At 43.2% G+C, this 20,519-nt stretch overlaps 1 protein-coding gene across 1 annotated transcript in view; it reads right to left on the reverse strand.

The window, feature by feature from the left end:
• Positions 1 to 310: 310 nt before the first annotated feature.
• Positions 311 to 20,519, reverse strand: part of Cds1 (CDP-diacylglycerol synthase 1) — an 81,484-nt gene continuing 61,275 nt past the window's right edge. The window contains exons 6-13 of the mRNA XM_004629268.2: positions 18,194 to 18,252; positions 15,515 to 15,597; positions 14,218 to 14,305; positions 11,290 to 11,358; positions 9,148 to 9,300; positions 7,676 to 7,795; positions 5,656 to 5,759; positions 311 to 1,014 (exon numbers count right to left, since the gene is read on the reverse strand). Coding sequence (XP_004629325.1) covers positions 885 to 1,014; positions 5,656 to 5,759; positions 7,676 to 7,795; positions 9,148 to 9,300; positions 11,290 to 11,358; positions 14,218 to 14,305; positions 15,515 to 15,597; positions 18,194 to 18,252 — 806 coding nt within the window. The 3' untranslated portion in view covers positions 311 to 884. The remainder of the gene's footprint in view (positions 1,015 to 5,655; positions 5,760 to 7,675; positions 7,796 to 9,147; positions 9,301 to 11,289; positions 11,359 to 14,217; positions 14,306 to 15,514; positions 15,598 to 18,193; positions 18,253 to 20,519) is intronic.

Consider the following 20,519-nt stretch of genomic DNA (forward strand, 5'->3'; position numbering starts at 1 on the left):
GAGGGAGGGAGGGAGGCAAGAAGGGAGAGGGTGGGGGGAGAGAGAGACAGAGGAAGTGGAGGGGGAGGGGAGAGAAAGGGAGGGAGGCAGGCAAGGGTCTCATTTACTTTATCCAGGCTACTGGGACAAATACCCAACACCCAAAATGAAGGGGAGAGACAGGAGGGGAGAGAGAGGGAGGGAGGGAGGCAAGAAGGGAGAGGGTGGGGGGAGAGAGAGAGAGAGGAAGTGGAGGAGGAGGGGAGAGAAAGGGAGGGAGGCAGGCAAGGAAGGAGTAGGGAGGAGAGAGAGGGAGAGAGAGAGAGAGACAGACAGACAGACAAGAGGAAGAAAAGGGTGAGGGAGCAGGAGGAGGGAGGGGAAGAGAAAAAAAAGGGTGGCAGTGTCAGCAGAGCAAGCTTCCTTCCCCACCCTACTCAGTTCTTCAGAACATTCCTCTGACTAGAAGAGGAGGAAGCAAAGGAGAACCGACTTCCTATTGTGCCTTGCATAAAACATTCTGCTAAAATTAAACAGCAGCTCCAAGGGCAAAAGTAAATATTTGTGCAAAAGATCCCACTGCCAGGTACGATCTGAAGACACCCCCAAGTTACTCATTTTATAGTGTTTGACTCTTTAAATACAAGTCTTTCAAATTATGAAACCCAGCAAGTCAGGTGAAGGAAGTTATGTCAGGAAACACATCCTAGAAAAAGGACAGGATATTTTGCTGGCAATTTGCTACTTATTTCAGGACTCAGATCAAGTGTTTGTTAAATATTCACAGTAATTTCAGAGGAGAAACATTTATGTCTGTAAAACTTCAATCTATTGCATTTTCAACCCTTTTTCTGTAGAGCAACAGGATCTTGTCGTGTGGCATCTCCAGTGTCCTCCCCAGCTGGTCATGCCTTCAAGGCAGGCTGCAGGAGGCCCTTCTCCAGGAGGTGCATCTTCAGGGTTCTGTAGATGTTCAGCTGCTGCTCTGGCTGCAACACCAGCAGCTGCTGCAGGACCTTGCTGGGATTCGGGCCCCTGCGGAAGTGGAGAGACAGAGTGAGTGAGCGCTGCTTCCCAGGGTGAAGGGAGCACCCACCTCAAGTGCAGCCCAATCTTCGCCTTCAAGTGTGGAGCAGCAGCTCCCAGAACTGAGGCAGCTTTTGTTAAGAGCTCAGTTTACTGTCCATTGCTGTCAGGGGCAAGAAATCCAGAACTCATCTGCTTTGAGAAACACACAGCTTAGATGCAGAAAGAAGGCCCAAACGCGGAGCATGAGGAGCACGCAGGCCACGAAGGAGTGGATGCAGCTCTTACGAAGAGTCTCTGGAGGGTGGGCTGAGCGGGGCCCTGAGACTGGAAGGACACAGCCCATTCTGGAAGGAAAGATCCTGCCAGACACAGAGAAAGCCCCCAAACAGGTATAGAAATAGCAATTAAATTCTGACCTTCAGACAAATTTCCAGATGTTAAAGGGCACTCTGTCAAACACACAGGGAGCTGCGTATGTGTAGGCGACTGAACGCAGACACCCTGCACCTAGCACCAGCGGCCCTGCCCAGGACACAAGCAGGCACCAGAACCTGCTCCAAGAATATCTCATATGACCCAATTCAGCAAACAAGATTCCAGTGTGTCCACAGGATGGGGACAAGAGGGTGCTGCCTGCCACATCTCCATAGCAGGGGCCCAGAGGCCCAGGTGGAGGCCAAGGAAGGGCCGGGCATTGGCATGCCCCTGGCCTGGTGGCCTGGCCACTCTACTTGCAGTGCGCCAGGAGTGCCTCTTGTGGTGCCCTCCTGGCCCCTCCTCCAGGTTCTGCATGTACAGGACATGACGCCAACTTCACGCCCATCCCACAAGCAGCACTACCGCCATCAGGGACTGTGCTTTCCAGCGCTTGACCCCAGCCCTCACTCTACTGTCACACTGAGACATCTCAGCACTGCAATTCAGCAGCACTGGGTCATCAAGGTGGAGAGTGAGCCCTTTAGGCTTCCTGTGCATGCGCTGCTCTGCATTTTCCAAGTCTACTCAAGTAGGAAAAACAGAGTGAGGCTTATGTTTTATGGAGAAAAAAAATGCAATAAGCAAGACCTAAGCCATACATGGGAGACAAACAGGAATTCTGACTTATGCATAGGTGGGAAAATGCATGTGTGATTTATAACCAAAACTGTTTAAACAGTGACAGGAGGGATAAATCCTGGCAACAAAGAAAGGTCTGCTGCATGGTATTCTCATAGTAAGGGTAAGAAAAGATTTAATCTAGGCATCTCTGATTTATAAAAACTACAAGGGATATAACTCAGCGACACAAGCACCTGCCTGGCAAGCGCAAGGCCCTGAGTTTGATTCCCAGTACAACAAAACAAAACAAAACAAAACAAACCCTGAAAACTACACAAGAGATCCAATCAGCCAGCACAGGTCACTCCCCTGGCTCCAGTCACCTACAAACCCACAGTGGCCAGGAGCTTCTCTTTGCCCAAGCGCCCTCAGCCAGGGCCCACCCGCCCTACATTTCTTCACAACACTGGGCAACAGTCACAGCACAGACCCAGAGCCGGGCCCACAGAGGAAGGAAAATGCCTGAAGCACGTTCAGTCCAACACAAAGTCATGCCAGCAGGCACTCCGCTTGGGCAGGGCAGCTGCAGCCCGGCCCCAGCCCACATGGCTGCCAGGGGGATATCTGCTTCTGGATGGTGACAGTGAGGCCCTGCATGGCTTCTCGGCAGATGTTCCTTAAAAGGAAGAGGGCAAACTAATGCCACAAAAGCTGCATTTTCTGAAAATAAAAGTCCTAAGGATTCATCCACTTATCGCTAATATCTAAATAATGCAGGTCACCAAATAAATATCTGTTAGACAAATCGGTTAAATCCTACAATTTAAAAGACAAAGCTTGTTGACTTGGTTATAAACTGAAAATTCCAGCTAAATGTTTACTAAACAGTTTCTGTCTTCATTAAAAATGAAGACAATGGAATGCTAAAAGTAAAACAAGAGAGAAATGCCATCAAACACTAATCATAAGAAAGCTGCTACAGCTTTTCTAACATCTAAAAAAAGGAGAATTGAAGGGAAGTAGTAAAGATGGTGGACATTAGAACATAAAGAGGACCAGTTCAACAGAGATATGACCATGTTCACAGGCACCCAATTTAACCCCAAATATATGATGCAAAAATTGATAGAATTAGAAAGGGGAATAAATGTATAACTAGTCAAGAGATTTTCTGAATAAAAGTGACAAAGAATGGGGAAGAAAAGAGATTTTAACAAAGCTGTCTTAGTAACCAACACAATAAGCAGATTAGAAAATAAAAAATGCATCCATGCTGAAGAGTTAAATTTTATCCAACTGATAATTACAGTGTTACATCTGAAAACTGCAAAATGCACATTCAATTTATTATAGACAGCCAAGTTAGATAAAAATAGACAGACAGGGACAGGCCCTTGAGTCTGCAGAAGAGAAGAGCACAGCAAAAATGAAGGCTGGAGGGGCGTGTGAAGACCAGGCCTCAAGAGAAAGACGCAGCATCCAGGCTTCCACGCCTCCCCAAGGGATCAACAGTAACTCAGAATTATACTATAATTAGCACCGCCTGGACCAGGAAGCCCAGAGAGGCATCAGTTGCCCAGGCTGGGTAACCAGAGCATCTGCACCCACCCCTCCCCCAATGCCTTTGTTCTTTCCATGCACCCATGCTGTGTGACCCACTTCCTTACTGGGACAGTATTAGCTAAGTGGCTCTGCTTGTAATCCTATAGCCTGGAGATGGTTTGACCCATGTTACACTCACAACGCGACCTTGCTGTATAAATGACCCCGGCAAAGGGCCTTGGTAGCAACCCTCTTCCAGGACCCCATTTATCTCTTCGCAGTGATCTCTCAATAAATCTTTTCTACTCTTATGCATTACTTTTTTATTTCAGGGGACACAAAAGTGACACAGCTGACCTCCACCCAGTTGAGAGCAACATCTCTCCTATGTCAGTTCCATGTGCAGCTGGAATGTGGACCAGTATGGATCATACGCTGAGCCAGGAATCCAGGCTCAAAATAAACTGTGAAACCATGAAGGATGTGTTTTCTGACCACTGTGGGATCCTGGCAAATATCAGTGAGGGAAAAAGAATCGGAAAGTCTTATTTTGCTTGAAAATCAATTGGTACACTTCTAAATAACCCATGTGTCAAACAAGGTCTTAATATTAGAAATAAAATATCTACAATTGAACCAGGAAAATACAATCATTACTTGTAGGATGAAGAAAATGGTACCGATGCGAAAGCTTACAGTCTTAGACAAGAAGGCTGAATATCAATAATCTAGGTTTCATCTCAAGAAAAGAAACAACAGATTCAAGAAAAAGAACAGCAAATTAAACCTACAAGAAAATACAAAAATAAAAAATGAGAGTGGAAACCAACGATACACCATAGAGAAAACAAAACTAGAAGTTGATTATTTGAAAATAATGAAACTGATAAATCTCTAATAAGATGACAGTCTCTCTCTCCCCACTCCCTGCTCCCTGTCCCCACCCAAAAAAAGGGTAACACAAAAATTCTTCCACTTCTAGTGTATATTTAACATATATACTTAGGGATCTCTAAATATAAGTTCCAATGTAAATAACTCTACTAAGGCAATCCATGCTGTCCATAGCTCAGGAACTATGAAGAAGTGGCCTGCCTCTGGGCTCATGGACAATGTGAGCTTAGCCTGTACACCAAACTTCATTTTTAGGGGCAGATCCAAAATGTGAAGATTTCCTATCAAGAATAAGGCCAGCCAAATAGCTCAGCTGATTCAAGCACCTGCAAGCAGGCACAGCGACTGGGGGTTTGATCCCTGGGCCTGTCATGCCAGCCCCTCTCCCTGGGGCACACTGAGGTGCGATTGAGACTGGCTGTAGTGGTGCGCGCCTGTAATCCCAGCTCTTGGGAGGCTGTAAACAGGAGGATCACTATGAGTCTGATCTAGTAGTGAGACCCTGACACCCTATAGATCCTTCCCTAAAATACAGAAAAAAAAAAAAAAAAAAGAATAAACCACGTTTGTGAAAGAGTGATAGCCACCACCCACCCTGCCCAGGCAGAAAGAATCGCCAGGCCCACTTATTTTTGTCCTTGGCACTTATAAGCATCTAACAAGCTGTGTTTATTTATTGTTCATTTCTGGTTATCCTCTCTCCAGTCTCTCAACTCAAACCATGAGGGCAAAGAACTGATTTTGTTCTCTGCTAAATCTGTGTGTAGACTTAGGACTAAACATATAATAGGCACTCAAGCAACAACTGGTAGACTGAATGGTTTTCTACCTTTTAATTCCTTAGTTTTTACCATCCCCATAATGCCCACAGATAAGAAATTTACCTTCTCATGCTTCAAATCCAGCCTTAGGTACATTCACTGCCTCTGTAGCTTGGCCTTGTTAAGTACCATGCACACAATGCATTTTTGTTTTAGGGTAAATTGCTTAAAGGTATGTAAAACTATTGCAATGTAACTGTATCACACTACTCAAAGCTAGAGTCCCAGGGGCCAACAGCCTCTTTGATGCAGTAGATTCACAGTGACTTAAAGTTTAACTTATTCAAACAAATACCAGTTTAAATGAGAACTCTAAGCAGTCATGCAATGAAGTTTCGGAATGCACAGGTACCTTATGAAACTTGTGATGTATACGTGCACAAAGGTCGCCATCAGGTACTGACAGTCGAATCTGTCCATGATCCCTCCATGCCCTGGGATGGTGTTTGCAAAGTCCTTCAGAAACAAGCCAATGCATTCGTGAATTTGCAAGAGTATCACCAGTAAAAAACTCATTTAATTAATTAATTAATTAATTAATTTAACCAGGAATCAAACTTAGGACCTTGCACTTGCTAGGCAAGTGCTGTGCCACCGAGTTATAGTCCTGGCCCTTATCTTAACAGACATTTCTGTGTCTTTTCAGCATCAAGAGGTATGTAAGGAAAATACTATTATGTTTTTCCACTAAATACAAATTTATTAGAACACATTCAACAGATGAAAGCCATATCTTTTAAGCCTGAGCTCATTTCAGCATGATTTAGGAACTGACCCATAGCATCAAAGTGTCAGTAATTAAAAATTTAAATTAATTTCTTCATTAATGGAAATTTTCTAAGTAACCATTCTCTTAGCTATTATTTCGTAGAATATTGGTACAGCCATGCTGTTCAACCAGGACTGAATTGGGAGCTATGTTAGTTTTGCTGACAGGTATGTAAGTCATGCTTTTCCTAACAGTCGTCCCCTGAAACAAATGGTTCATCTCTATGACACACATTTCTTAAGTATTCAGGTGCAAAGCAAAGCACAACAGCAGCTTACCCAGGATGCTGGGGCCAATTGGGCGGTGGTGAACCTGGCCCTGGATGCTTCCATGCCCCAACCCAACTGCCTTCCCTGAACTCTGACATCACCACAAGACTCAGTGTTTTGTGCTTGGTTGGGTAGTTTTATTATGTTAGGTGAAGTTTATTCATTTGTGTGTTTTTATTAGCATATGCTGCTAAACAGAGTAACTGCATTCCTATCGGGAAGGTGTACAGATACATAGGTGTCCTGATCCTGCTAGCTTTCCCTCCCTGGCCGCCCCCCAGCCTCAGATCCCTGCCATCTCCCCAGCATCTGCCCCTCACATCCTATCCCCTATCCTTTATTCTGCTCTTTAAACAACTTACACTTCGGTTTTCTCATATAACAGAAACCACGATACTTCACCTTCTATGTCTGACTCATTTCTCCAAGCACTGTGTTCTCAAGGGGCACCCACCTTCCCACCAAGGACTCACAGGTGTCCTTCCTGGCCACCCTAGCTTGTGCCCCTCTGCTCTTCTGCCCTTGCTGCAGACTTTGGCTCCAATGCCACCTCCTTGGAGAGACCGCCCCTGACTTGCCCACCTCCCCCGGCTCACTAGCCCCTCTGGGCACACATCAGACCCTCCCTTAGGTAAAGGCAACCAGGTGATGGCACCCGATGATGAGCTAACCTAACCCAAACATACAGATAGTGTGAAGGATCTAGAGCAGGGTGTGCAAAGTAGTAACCACAGACCAAACTCTACCTGCAGCCTGCTTTTTAAGTAAAGCTTTTAGTAAGACCCAGCTGTGCACATTCATTGACATGTGGCCTGTTGGGTGGGGGCCGCACTGCAACAGCAGAGTTCAGAGTTGAGGGAGGTGTGAGAGAAGCAATGGTGTGCCTTGCTGAACACAGCTTAGCATTCCCTCTTCCTAGGAAGTCTGGTGACCCCCAGTCTAGCAGAATGGACAGCTATTCACCCAAAGGCTCTTATGGGTACCCTTCATGTGAGACTGGCCAAGCACTGTCTTGGACCATTCGTGGCTGGAACCCTGATGAGCACTTGAATGAACAGGTTCTTCTGTTTTTGCTAACATTTAAGAAGCAGGCCATTTCCTTGAGGGGCTGGCGGGACACTTTAAGATGGATATGTTCATATGGCATGTCTAAAAGCTAACAGAAAAGCACACACACAAATCCACCAGGCAGTATTTTTCTATAGCTAAAATGAACTGCAGGTATAAATTTTTATCTAAGGATTAAATTTCCACCAATTGTGGACCAAACTCCAACTAGGACGCATTCTCTAATCGTGTTCCTGTATAATGGAGCAGATAATCCAAACACATACCTTGATTTTGAAAGCTCTTTTGAATCCACTGGCAAAGAAGCCTCCGAATGGACCAATCAAAGAAGCGAAGGTTGAAAGAGCGATGCTGTGTATCTGAAAAGGATACAAACTCACTGTCTCCTGGAGAGGAAAAGAAAGGGAGGGGGCACATTAGGATTCACTACAGTAAAGCTGCCCTGAGTGCGGCACTTAATGCGATAGCATGACACGAAGGTGAGTCAAAGCACACAGCACATTCTTTTTGGTTGCTGTTAATTTTGCAAGCTTTAAGGGTCAGGAAGAAGATTCACTGTAAGACCTGTGTCCTGTCAACTGTTGCCCCAGTCCCCCCAGCCCCTTGGCAAGGTACCTCAGGAATCCCGAGTCCTGCCGCGGGCAGAGCAAGTTCCAGCTGACCTGGGAACTGGACAGCCCACTGTTGGGCCTGGAGTGCTGAGAATCTACTGAGCTAATTTCTATAGGCACTTTTTAAATGAGTAGTACCAGTAATAAAATTATTTTAACTTTGTACTTTACTTCCCTTGATTTAATTTTATATGGTAAAAGGAAAACATTGGGCTTTTTTTCCCTTATGACTATGTTGAATGCTGTAGAAACATAAAAATATAAAAAACAATCAAAATAACAGCAAGACAATTACAAAAGAGGAAAAGAGGGTAAAAACAGAATTCTGCAGTCTGACTATCTCTCACCCCCTTTAAATAACACAAACTGAGGTCCAAGAGAGAAGGGTGCACATTGCAGGTCCGGAGGCTGACCCTGAGTCAAAGGCTGGTGCCACTGAAGACGCCATGGCAGGTAACAGAAAGCACGGACTTAGGGAAAGAGGTAACTTGTTGGTTAACTTGTTTCAAACAAACCACCAGTGTGGGTTTAAAACAGTGTGCTAAAATGCACACCCATGCATATGTGCACTGTTGGTTCCCCTTTGTAGGGGGCCTCAGCCCAGTCCTGAGGACACAGAGGAGCACACACTGCTGGGGAGCTCGCTGGTGCCCACACGAGGACCTCCAACTGCTCTGACTGGCAAGACTGTGCTTCTGGGAGAAAAGTTTATTTCTACAAGCAGAAGCTTCCAATTGGTGAATTTTGACTAAGTTTTAAATTCAGCTAATTCATAGCTATAACTTGTAAAATTCACTCTAATTCATTGTATTTGTAAAAATTTATAATTAAAAAAATTCTTAAAACATATGCAAAATAAATTCCCATTGGTATTTAAGTATAGTCTTTCTATACAAGTAATTTGCAATTTCTAAACTAATTTCTTGCTTAGAAAACAGCGGTCATAGGGGAGAACATTTTACTGATGGTAACCAGACATGAAAACCACGGGGACAACATCAAGTTAAAAAAACCTAGCAGGACGCAGTTTCCGGTAGAAAGGTGATTTCACATTTACGGGCAGCCTGGACTCTGGAAGGAAAAAAAGCCCCTCTGACCTCGCACGCGACTCAGGCGTTTGCGCTTACCCATCTCAGCACGGCCTGCAGGAACGGGGGCAGAGAGTAGCTGTGCAGCTGGAAGAGGTCGGTGGGCTCACACTCGGTGACAAAGGAGTTGACATCACTGCGGTACTCAACAGGGCAGACAAAGTACTGGTACTGGGACAGCAGGTAGGCAGCCTGGACAACCGAGAGGAGCCAGTGAGCAGTGCCCCAGCGCCTGGGCCTTGTGTCAGAGAGGGTGGCTGTGGGACTCATGAGTTTCTCATACTAACGTTCTGCCAAGGACTTGGAAAATTAAAAAGTCATCCTAATAGATGTCCCCATTTAAAAAAAAAAACAAATAAACAGCAACTTGGAAGACTTTTACAAAAATAAAAGGTTTTGAAAGGAAAGAGATCTCTAAACGCCTATAGGGCTGGTTGAAAGAAGCTGATTTGAACACTTAGAAATGTGAGATAGTAAGATCTTAATTTTTAAAAGTATGTGGAATCTTACTAGAGGCTACAGAGACGAAGGATTGAATTAGGAAGATACCGTATAGGGAAGAAAAAGATTTAAATGTATTACACACAAACTGATATTAATTTGAACATCTAGTAGTAAGTAGCTAGTAATTCAAAATTACTCACAAGGTAACACAAAATAATGCAAGTGAAAAGCGCCACGGTTGGCCACCACCCCAGGAAACTGACTCAGTTGTTCCTTTCTTAGCCTCATCATTGAACAGCTGTCACGTCCCAGCAAAGGATGTAAATGATACATAAAATAAAATATCCTGAAGTGAATTTCAATTAGTGGACAACAGTTTGCTTGCTCTTTGCTTCCTCTGCAGCCATTCACCCCATTATTTCGCTCACAAGTAGTTAATAGAAACTCAAATATGACTCTAGGAATGGATATAAACTGATGCTCCCAAAAACTGATTTCTTCAAAACCATTTGTTTAAAAAAAAATACAACTGCTCTTCTATTTTATCATATGCTACATTCTTACAGGGCAAGTTTATCTTTTTTCCAATGAGGTAGACATTCCTACATATTTCTAAATTGATCTTTAATAATACCAAATCCTTACGGTATTACTTAACTTTTTTTTTTCCTTTTTGAAGCAGGGTCTCACTCTGCAATTCAGGCTGGCCTTGAGCTCACTTTGTACCCCAGGCTGGTCTTGAACTTGCAACGATCTTTCTGCCTCTGCCTCCCAAGTGCTGGGATTACACATACATGCCAACACAGCTGGCTCTAGTATTATTTAACTTAATGCTTTGATTATTTCTGTTTTTTAGTGTGCAAAATAGTATTGCACAATTTTTAATTATTCCATGTATTAGTTATTTTCAACACTATCCCTCAAAAATTTCAGAGTAATTTCATGAAATTCTATTGGAATTTTCACTGAGAATGAAATGAATTTATAAAGAAAAAGGAGGAATTATAATAGTTTTCCAATCTAGGATAGTGGCACATTTCCATTTATTTATATATTTACTCTGTCTCTCAAAACATCATGTTATTACTGGTCACTCTATGTTTAGATATACTATTTTATATTAACTACCACTGTCAGGAACTAGTTAAAAGTTAAATTTCTTAACTTTTCTTTGTAAATTTATCTTATTCCTAGTAATTTATGGTACCCATACTGCAACTTCCTAATGTTACAAACTAATTTGTAAACCTGAATAATACTCATTGTCTGTGACTAAAAGTTAACATTATTTCACAATTCACAGACTTTCCCTGCAAGTTCAGTTCCTGTGGAACCGCCCACTGAGCCATGTGGCCACCAAGTAGGGAGAGGACCAAGTTTTCAGCCCCGTCTGCACTCTTTGGTATCACTCAGACACTGCAGTCCCAGCACCCATGGCTCCCACGAGGGAGAACAGCAATGAGACACTACCAAAGCGCAAGGGCACAACAGTAGGGCTTGAATCAGGCTGGCCCCCAAGGCCCCCAAGGAAGTTAGTGGTCGGGGGACAAAGCTGGGACGCAGATTTTGCTGACACTCTCCAGGTGACTGTGGGAGGCAGCCTGGCCCTGGGCTGCAGCAGTGATTCTGTGTAATAGGTTTCAATACATATATTATTAGCATTCTCTGGCTTATTAAGGTTTAAAGCAGACAAGCTTTCCCTTGAAAAATACCAACAAAAATCCTAATAAAACTCACAATGAAGCCAAACACGACCGTAGAAAAGAAACCGCCAATGAATCCTTCCCAAGTCTTCTTAGGAGACAACTAAAAAAGGTCAAATAAAATTAAAAAAAGAGTTACTGCACTTATAAAGCACACAACAGACAGGCAAACTCTGGCCAAGGAGTTTCTCAATGCCTTGCACGCCCTCCTGACTTTTCTCTTATTGGAAGTATTTAAAAATCTTTTCCCTTCATTCTGTGACCCTGATGTACTTGGGCAAGTGTCTAGCACAGGACAGGACCAGGTACGTGTGATGTGCTTCATTGGCCTCTTATAGGCAGTCTCAAGGTAGTGGGGGTTTTCCCCTCCAAGGGCTCTAAACTGTAGAGTGAAATAATGAGACGTTCATGCTTATCTTGGAATACCGACAACACATATTCATTCCAGGTACACACAGTCTGTGCTGACCTGCTACTGACCCCGCAAGAGGAGTATGACATACACGGACACGGTGCAGCACACCCAATTGTCATACATGCCTAACATGTAATACAGAAAGAGCTCTTTCTGAAATGGTAAGCTTCTCCACAGCCCCCAGTACTATATTTGCTCCTCGAGTATTTACATACTGCCATCCCCGGAGTCTACGTCTATCTCCAGAAATAAAGGAGGGTTACGTTGTGCTTCTGAGGATAAATGTTGTTCATTTCAGAGTTGAGCTATTTATTGTTTTCCGGTGAATGGGGTGTTTCAGGAGAGAAAGTCTGGAACCGGAATGCAGGCGCAGGAGGAAAAGATTTAGGAGTGGAGGGTGGCGCCCACTGCCTCAGCCACTGAGGAGGAAAAGGGCTGGAATCAAAGATCACTGAGAGTCTTCAGGACTACCAGTTCCTTGGAACAAACTGTAACAGAAGCTACATGCCTGGGGAAATTTCTAAGGTTAGAAATGGGTCACAGGTGAACTTCTTGAGCTGTTACAGACCTCTTGATTGTTGATAAACCCAAAACCAAAATGGGTTATGGATATGGGTTCTTGAGAAATCTGGTAAGAATTGTGCTGTACGCAAGGAGGCACACACTACCTTCTAGCTAATCTGGCTAATCCTGGGCTGCTGCTGTTGCCTAATGTGGCAGCAGTCTCAAATTCAGGTGTCTACTGATTAAAGATAACTTAGCAAATCAAGCTGATCCACATCAGATTAGTTTAGAAGCAAGTGGCTCAGTTGCCAAGGAGTGCGATACAGCTGCTGCAGTCTGTCAAGTCACTAGAAGTTACATGCAGCATCAGCCCCCAAGAGTCATCTACAGCCTAACAGGCTTTCTAAGCCGGGAACAGCCCGCACCGACCTCTTCAACACTGTAGCTTATTTTTGTACTGCAGCAGTTTCAAAATCACTTAAAGGCACACACCTTGCTGCCAAGGGCCCTCCAGCTCTGCCTGGTGCTATGCCACATCCTGGCAGGGACAGTTGTTTCATTTTATTTTCCTTCTCTGACATTAGGGATGTAACCCAGGGATGCATGCTAGACAAGCGCTCTACCACTGAGTTCCATCGCAGCCCTCACAGGGAAGTCTGCGGAAGGCTTTTCAAAGGACAAGCAGTCCACTCATTTGTCCACAAACACTAAGCTGCCCCACGGCACTCTGAATACACAGAAGCTTGTATACCTGACTCCTGGGCTCAGTCCCTGCCCGAACTGCCTTCAAACAATAACATGACAGTAACCATGTACTATTTGTGTGGGAATATAACTGAAGATTTTGCCCAATATGTGGAACAAATCCTGTCTGAAACTCCAACATAAAAGCACATATTAGAAAACTCAGTTCTAGAAAAAGGTTTAATTTCCATGAAGAAGTGGCTTGTTTCTTTCTTACCCAAAGTAATAACTGCATACTTACCTGGCAGGGGAGATACTGTGATCACAAAATAACTGTGCAATAAATTTTTTGTGTATGATGATTCTACGGATCAAACCCAGGGGCTCTGTGATTCTGAGCTACACCCTCAGTTATTTTTATTCTATTCTGAGACAAGTCTTACTCAACTATCCAGGTGGAGCTTGAACTTGTAATCCTCCTGCCTCAGTTTCCTTCAGTGTAAGGAGCACAGGTGGGCACCTCTATGTCTGGTTAACACACTTCATTTCTTTCTTTGCCTGCATTGTCTATAAGCATGAGCAAATCTATGGCAATAATCTGTGATTTTTCTTCTCTACTTTTAAACCTTTTATTACTTGTGCTATATTATTTATTCAAGGGTCCCCAGAGCTTTTTTATTTTTTATTTTATTTTTACATTTTTGGTACTGGGTCTCGCTGCACAGCTCAGATGCTATGCAGCTCAGACTCACAGTGATCCTCCTGTTTCAGCCTCCCTAGCACTGGGATTGTAGGTGTGTGCCACAATGTCTGGTTTCGGTGGCTGGCTGGGCACACCAGGGTGGGGCCAGCACAGCATGTGGTACCGGGGATTGAACCCAGGTCCTTCAGCTTGTGAAGGCAAATGCTTAAAGCACTGAGCTATCTCCACAGCCCCACCCCCAATCTTTTAAAAAATAAGTTTGGGGATAAAAGCCTTGCACATGGACCATAGTGCATGAATATGAAACAATTTACTTTTTCAGAAACTTTGGCAAAGGGAAGAACAGCTGAGGAGATGGTGCTCCCAGGGAAAGCAGTCAATGAAAAGCTCCCTCTTAGGGCTGTCTGGTAAGAAGCCAAAAGGAAGGTGGGAGGGGAAGTGACCTGATCCCCTACACCCCTGGGGAGCATGGGACCCAGATGGAGCTGGTGGAAGATGTGCTCTCTGCCCTTATCCCAGGGCTGCTAAGTGCAGCTGGAAAAATCAAGGTATCTTAGAATGCAGACAAGGTGCAGCAGTACTGAGTGGGTGAAAATCATGCTGTTGGCTAATTTTTAAGGCTATAGGAGTAGCTTGCATGTAACATTTTCCATTACCTTAATTAATGGAGTTCTTCCAAAAAAAAATCCAAAAAGGTAAGCGGTAATGTCATTGCAGATAACACTTGATATTGGAACAAGGAACCTTTAAAAAAAGAAAGTCAGCAGAAAAAAGTCTGCATTATTAAGTAGCAAATATTCATATAAGCTTATGACTCATGAGAAACCAATATAATAATCCTTTAGATTACACTTCTGCCCAGTCCAGAGCATGACACATGATAAAAACATTAGCAGAAGCAATAACTATATACCAGATTTGCTCCTTTAGCATTTAAGCAGATCACAATCTATAAATAAATTAACATATTAAGATAATGTGGCTAAGGAAAATATTAAATAATCAATTTTTATGGCTATGGACATTTAAATCTTAGTTTGATAATGAACAAGTTACAAAGAATAAAATTTACTTTTAAGAAAAGTAACCTTTTAAAATGGAAACGAGTCAACCAGTTTAGACAGAGCACGTGATAAATTTATACCAACCCTTAAAGCAAATTCTCTTCTAGGAAAAATTAATTTATTTTTGTCCCAGTCTGTGATTATGTTAAACCCTATGAGCCAAACATCATCTACGTGTCTGAGAAACTGCTCCTCATCAATAAGTTTTTATGTGGCAGACAAACTTAAATGAATCCAAGTGTCTATTCACACATGTACATGTGAGGATCTCAGTAAAAACAAGACCAACACTGAAATTCATCTTAATGTACCCAATAATTTTATGCTATTTTAATTAATGGGCTTAAAATGAATGTGGGGGAAGTATTATCATTCTTTTTTTTTTTTTAATTGTAAGCCTTTTCTTCATTCCAACTAATTGTACCAAATAAGTTTATAATTTTTACATAACATAAAGGCTCTCTGCCTCTTCACAAGCTGCTGCAGGGCTCGCCTCCAGCCCTGCAATCTGACCCACTCCTCCAAGGCGTGCAGAGGAATCCACCCGACTTCTCCCTAAATGCTGGAAAAGCGAGGTGGGCCCACCCTTCTCACATGTTCCATGTTGATATCAAAGTCCTTCTCAAGTCTGCTCTTCCTAAAAGTCACACCAAGGTCTATCTGAAAATGTAAGTTTGGGGCCTTTGTGAGGACTTTCTGCACTTTGTCCGGAACTTTAAAGCTTCCAGCATTTGCTCTTCAGGTGTGAGGCAGGAAGCCAACACGGTGATTTTAATGGGATAGGGGAGCAGGAAGAGCACATAAGGCGTGTCTGTGTGCACTGCCCACTGCTACAGAGATTCAAGCGATCCAGACCTGACTACGACACAGAACAATGTTGTCCCCTTACCATATCATGCCTTCAAACAGATTTTGGATGACCAGGTGTGACTGGGTGACGGTTATCAGTAAGGTGACATGAGTCCAAGCGAACTGTAACAGACCAACAACATAACAGTCAGCGGACACAGCGGCAGTGCAGCCGAGCGCACAAGCGCAGTGTGCAAAGACTGGTGTCTGCTCTGGCTTTTGTCAGACTTTGTAAGAAAAGGTCACACACAGTAAGTGCAGTTAGCAAACCGAATTCACTCCATTGTCTACTATAATCTTAAACAAATAGAACTATTTACCAAAATCATCTTAAGTTATAAACAAATGGGGTGCTAACAGTGAAATATATTACATTTTAAAAACACATATAAGAATGAACCATAATCTCAAATCTCCCAATTTAAACAATGATGAGAAATTCATGGTGCTACTGTGGCGTTTAGGGAGGAACATTTATTTTACTCTGGCTGCATCCTGCTGTTATGAAAAAAAGCTAACACCTATTTTCCTCCCGAAGCTTATCATGATAACATTTGCTCATACTGAGGTATTTCTACTTGAAATGATCCAAACCAGTAGGGTCCAGCTGTCTGCTTCCCCATGCCTCGCAGTATTGGAGACTGAACCCAGGGCTTCACGCACGCGAGGCAAGCACGCTACCACTCAGCTATGTCGTCAGGCCTATTGATGTTGGTTTGTTTGTTTGTTCCTTCCTTCCTTCCCTCCCTTCTTTTTTCTTTCTCTTCTTTCTTCTCCTTCTCCTTCTTCTTGATGTTGGTTTGTTCGTTTCTTCCTTCCTTCCCTCCTTCCTTTTTTCTTTCCTCCTCCTCCTCCTCCTCCTCCTCCTCCTCCTCCCCCTCCCCCTCTTTTTTTTTGCAGAACCCAGGATTGAACTCAGGCCCTTGTGTTTGCCAGGGAAGCACTTATTCCACTGAGCCATCTCCCGGGCTCCCATTTCTTTCTTTCTCATCATTCACCTATCTATAAAATTTGTGACAGGGCTTCATTTAATTGCCCAGGTTCAGCTCTAACTTGCAACCCTCCTGCCTCAGCTCCTGGGTAGGTGGGATTACAAGCACGTGGCACCATCCACTGCACTCAAACTCCACCTCTCCCTACGTGAACGATGATGGTGTTCAATGTCACAGTTCCAATGGCCTGAGAGCTGGCCAGGTTAGTGACAGTGCAGTTGCCGACAAGGATGGGAACCCAGAGAAGCAGAGTTCCTAGGTCCTAGTCCCACAATTTTGACTGGAATTTGTAAAACAACTTTTCAAAATAATTAGGAAATTGCATTACCCTTAATAAACCTGCTTTCCATTTCAGCAAATAATACTTTATGTAGATTGTTCTGTTATATTCTGGTTTTGATGACATTAAAGATCAATTCTTTGATGCTAGTGCTTTCAAAACGCACAAAGGATTTTTTTCAGCATTCATGCAGATGGCCCTCTGTATCCCTATCCTACATCTGTGGGTTCAACCAAGCAGGGATCAGAAATACCAGGGGCATCTGTACAGATTTATTCTCTTGTGTTGTCACTTCCTAAACACAACAGAACTTTTTCTCTTTTGTTTTTTGAGATAGGGTCTCACTATGTAGCTCAGCCTGGTCTTGAGCTTACTACTAGCTCAGGTTGGCCTTGAACTGCCGCCTCATCCTGATGCTGGGATTACAGTACGCGTGACCATGTCTGGCCACAGCTTAAGCATTTACTCGGTTTTCCTATGGTATTGGGCATTATAAGTAGCCCAGAGATGATTCAAAGTCTGTAGGAGGACATGTATTGATCAGACAGAAATATTCTGCTATTTTATATAAAGGCGCCAAGCACCTCTGGACTTTGGGATTCATGGGGTCCCGGAACCAGTTTTCTGAGGTTCCAAGGGAAGGCTGTCTTCTCTAATGAGATTCTAACTTGCCTTGATCATTTCTAGATGCCCACTAAGAATTGTACTCTTCACTTTCAGATCCACTGATTAGAAAAGTAAGAAATACTTCAGCTTCCCAGTAGTGATAGTTAGGAGGACGTCTTCCTGGAGAAAAGCACAGCACAAACAGGAAATACAATCCCAATCTAAAACAAGCCTTGTTGCTACATGGCTTCACAGATCTAAAAATAATGCTGCATTTTAGCTTCATGACTAGCTGCATTTTAAAGAAACACAAAAAGTTTAGCAAGGTAATAAATTCCATCAAACATAGACTTTGACTGGCTCAGCCAGACACCTCATGCCAAAAAGAATTATGCAATTCTGTGACTAACCTTAATTACCGAGAAAGTCCACACTCTGCCCCCTGGAAGCACATGCTTGTAGCAAGGGAACCAGTAAAGTTCTATAGAATAGCAGCATGTAGATTCTTCTCAGGTATTGTAATCATTGTAGAGACTATGAAAATGCTTCAAAGTTCTACAATGTAGGGAATTCAAATAGTTTTTTAAAAAACTATTTGTAGTCATTGGAAAAATTTTAGCAAAGTTTTGGGAATGGTTAAATTTTTTTTAAGGCCTGAAAGACATCTCCACTTCAATTTTCTGTGTTCAGTGGGCATCTAAAATTGAAATATCCTTCTTTCACACTAACATGAGACTTCCACTAGCAGACTAGGTTCCATCTCCTCCATACAGGAAGAAAAGGAGAGAGGGAAGCAGGGTTTATGACACAGAAGGACCACACAATAATGGCTAATACACACCATATAAAACTGCAGACGGTAATGTTTCTTCACCAAGCTCAGTACAAACATGCAGAAACCTGTGCAAGAACAAAAAAGACACATGCTTGTTGTGCAATTTGGTACAAAGCATAAGGCGCCCAGCTTTCAAATGAACCAATTCCCACATCCCATCTAGGTACACGCAGCCACTGCTGAGATGCCGTCTCTCCTACCACCTCACATTAAGTGTGTCAAGTGAGCTTCTGGAGGGAAACCACCACATAATGGGCACAGTGCCTAATGTACTCCATGGCACAAACTCAGTAAGCACCTCCTGCATTCACAAGAATCAGCCCAATGGCTAACAGGTACACATGGAAAACAGATCTTGAGTTTCAATGGAATAAAACTTGTTTGCTACATCAGTTCATTAGAGTGGCTTGGGAGTGGCGCACAGTGGGACCATGCTTTTCTCACCTGTGTGAGGTCCTGGGCTTCCCCCTCCCCAGCTAGGGAAAACACATGTATAAATACAAGGGGCCTGAAGAGTCTGTTCATCCAGTGTGCACAGGTTTCCATTCTTCATGCAATATGAAGTTATTAATAACCTCTTCAGTAGCTAGCATCTACTGAACACATTAGGCTTCAGGCAAGCATTTTATACATATCAACTCATTTTATCCTTCTGCGACCTAGGTGTCTACTGTCACTGTCTTACATGTAGATCAGGCTGGCCTTGAGCTCACTATGTAGTCCAGGCTGGTCTTGAACCAGTGCAAGCCTCCTGCCTCAGCCTCCTGCATGCTAGGAGTATAGGCGTACACCCCCACGCCCAGCTGGGTTTTGTTCACTTACTGATGACTGGGAACTCAGGAGCTCTCAAGCAGAGCTCAGCTCCTCCTCAGCCTCCAGAGTAGCACAGTTCCACACAAGCCCAGGCTAGCAAGAATCAGGTAAGGAGCAACTAACATTCTTCAGAACGATATAAAGAACTACAGTAAATACAGTACTTTTAATAATTTCAAGATTTACCTCCAATATGTGAGTTTGTTTGTATCCTATAAGTTTTATTAGAATAAAAATGTACTGAATAAAAATTCTTGCCCAATTAAAAGAATCAAATAATATACTAAAATACTAAAGAGAGGCAGAAGGAAGCATTCATTATTCAGCACACCAGTGCACTTCTAAAGACAAGATTTTTGTTAAAAAAAGCAGGGCTGGATACTGACAATGCACATACAAGGTCTATGTCTGGATAAATGGCCACAGGTTCTGCAGCACCATGGGGTGGGTTCTGAGACGGAGACTGAGCTGTCAACTGACCTCGTCCATGTAAGGTAAGTGTTAGCCTTGGCCCTCTTGCAGCCTATGTCCACGGCGATTCTACCCACTAGAGTGGGCTAGGGCGCTACTCCTCTCCAAGAGCAAAGAACCAAGCCACAGACACCACAGCTGTGTTCTGATGACTCGTTTGAAAGGTCCTAGAGTAAGGCAAGAGGTAGTGGAAGGAAACTTGTACTGATTTCAGTTCTGACCTCCTATCAGTTCTCTACACTGGACTACAAAAGCAACATAAACACATTTTATAAGTACTGATATAACTAAAAGCCATTACAGAGGAGTAGAGGGAAAGAGAGAAGAGACAGATGAGAGAGAAACAGAGAGAGATGAGAGAGAGATAGCAAGAGAGACAGAAGATGGATGTGGGAGGAGAGGCATTAAACTTGGAACTAACAGCGTCGCAATTACCAACTGGATGAAAGAGTCCTTTTAAAATTACTGCTTTAAATTTTTTCTTCTCTAACAAACAGACTGCAAGCCCAAGTAACAATTTCTACACTGTTTTATGCCATAGGACTATGGTGAAGCTGAGCTCTGACTGGATGGGGTGAGGCGGTAGCAGAGACACCAGAGAGAGGCCGCTGGAGCTTCACATCCTGTGCAATCAGACCGTTAGGATCCCAGCGCAGCCCTGGGAGCTTATTGGTACTGTCAACTATGAACCCCCTCCTAACAAATGTTGCACTAAAATATGTGACTCTCTTTTTTGAAATCAAATAATACCAATTACTCTTAAGAACTTCAAACAAAATTTCTAGCAATATCATTCAATATTCACCTAATGGCCGTTTTACCCAGAACACTCTTGGCAATTCACTTTGACTTGATTCAGTTGTACCCAAAGGACATAACTGCTTCCTAAACACATGAAGATAATGCACTTCTCTGACTTTAGAAGAAGAGGTAGAAATGTCTTCTTAGCACATTTACAGGTTAGCATTATTTTTAAAGAGGAAAGCTCTAGGAAAGAAATATATGAACTTAATCACTTTTACTCTCAGCCATGTACATATTTTATGTT

This window comes from Octodon degus, unplaced genomic scaffold (assembly GCF_000260255.1).
Source record: "Octodon degus isolate 3935 unplaced genomic scaffold, OctDeg1.0 scaffold00028, whole genome shotgun sequence".
In the NCBI taxonomy this organism is placed as follows: domain Eukaryota; kingdom Metazoa; phylum Chordata; class Mammalia; order Rodentia; family Octodontidae; genus Octodon; species Octodon degus.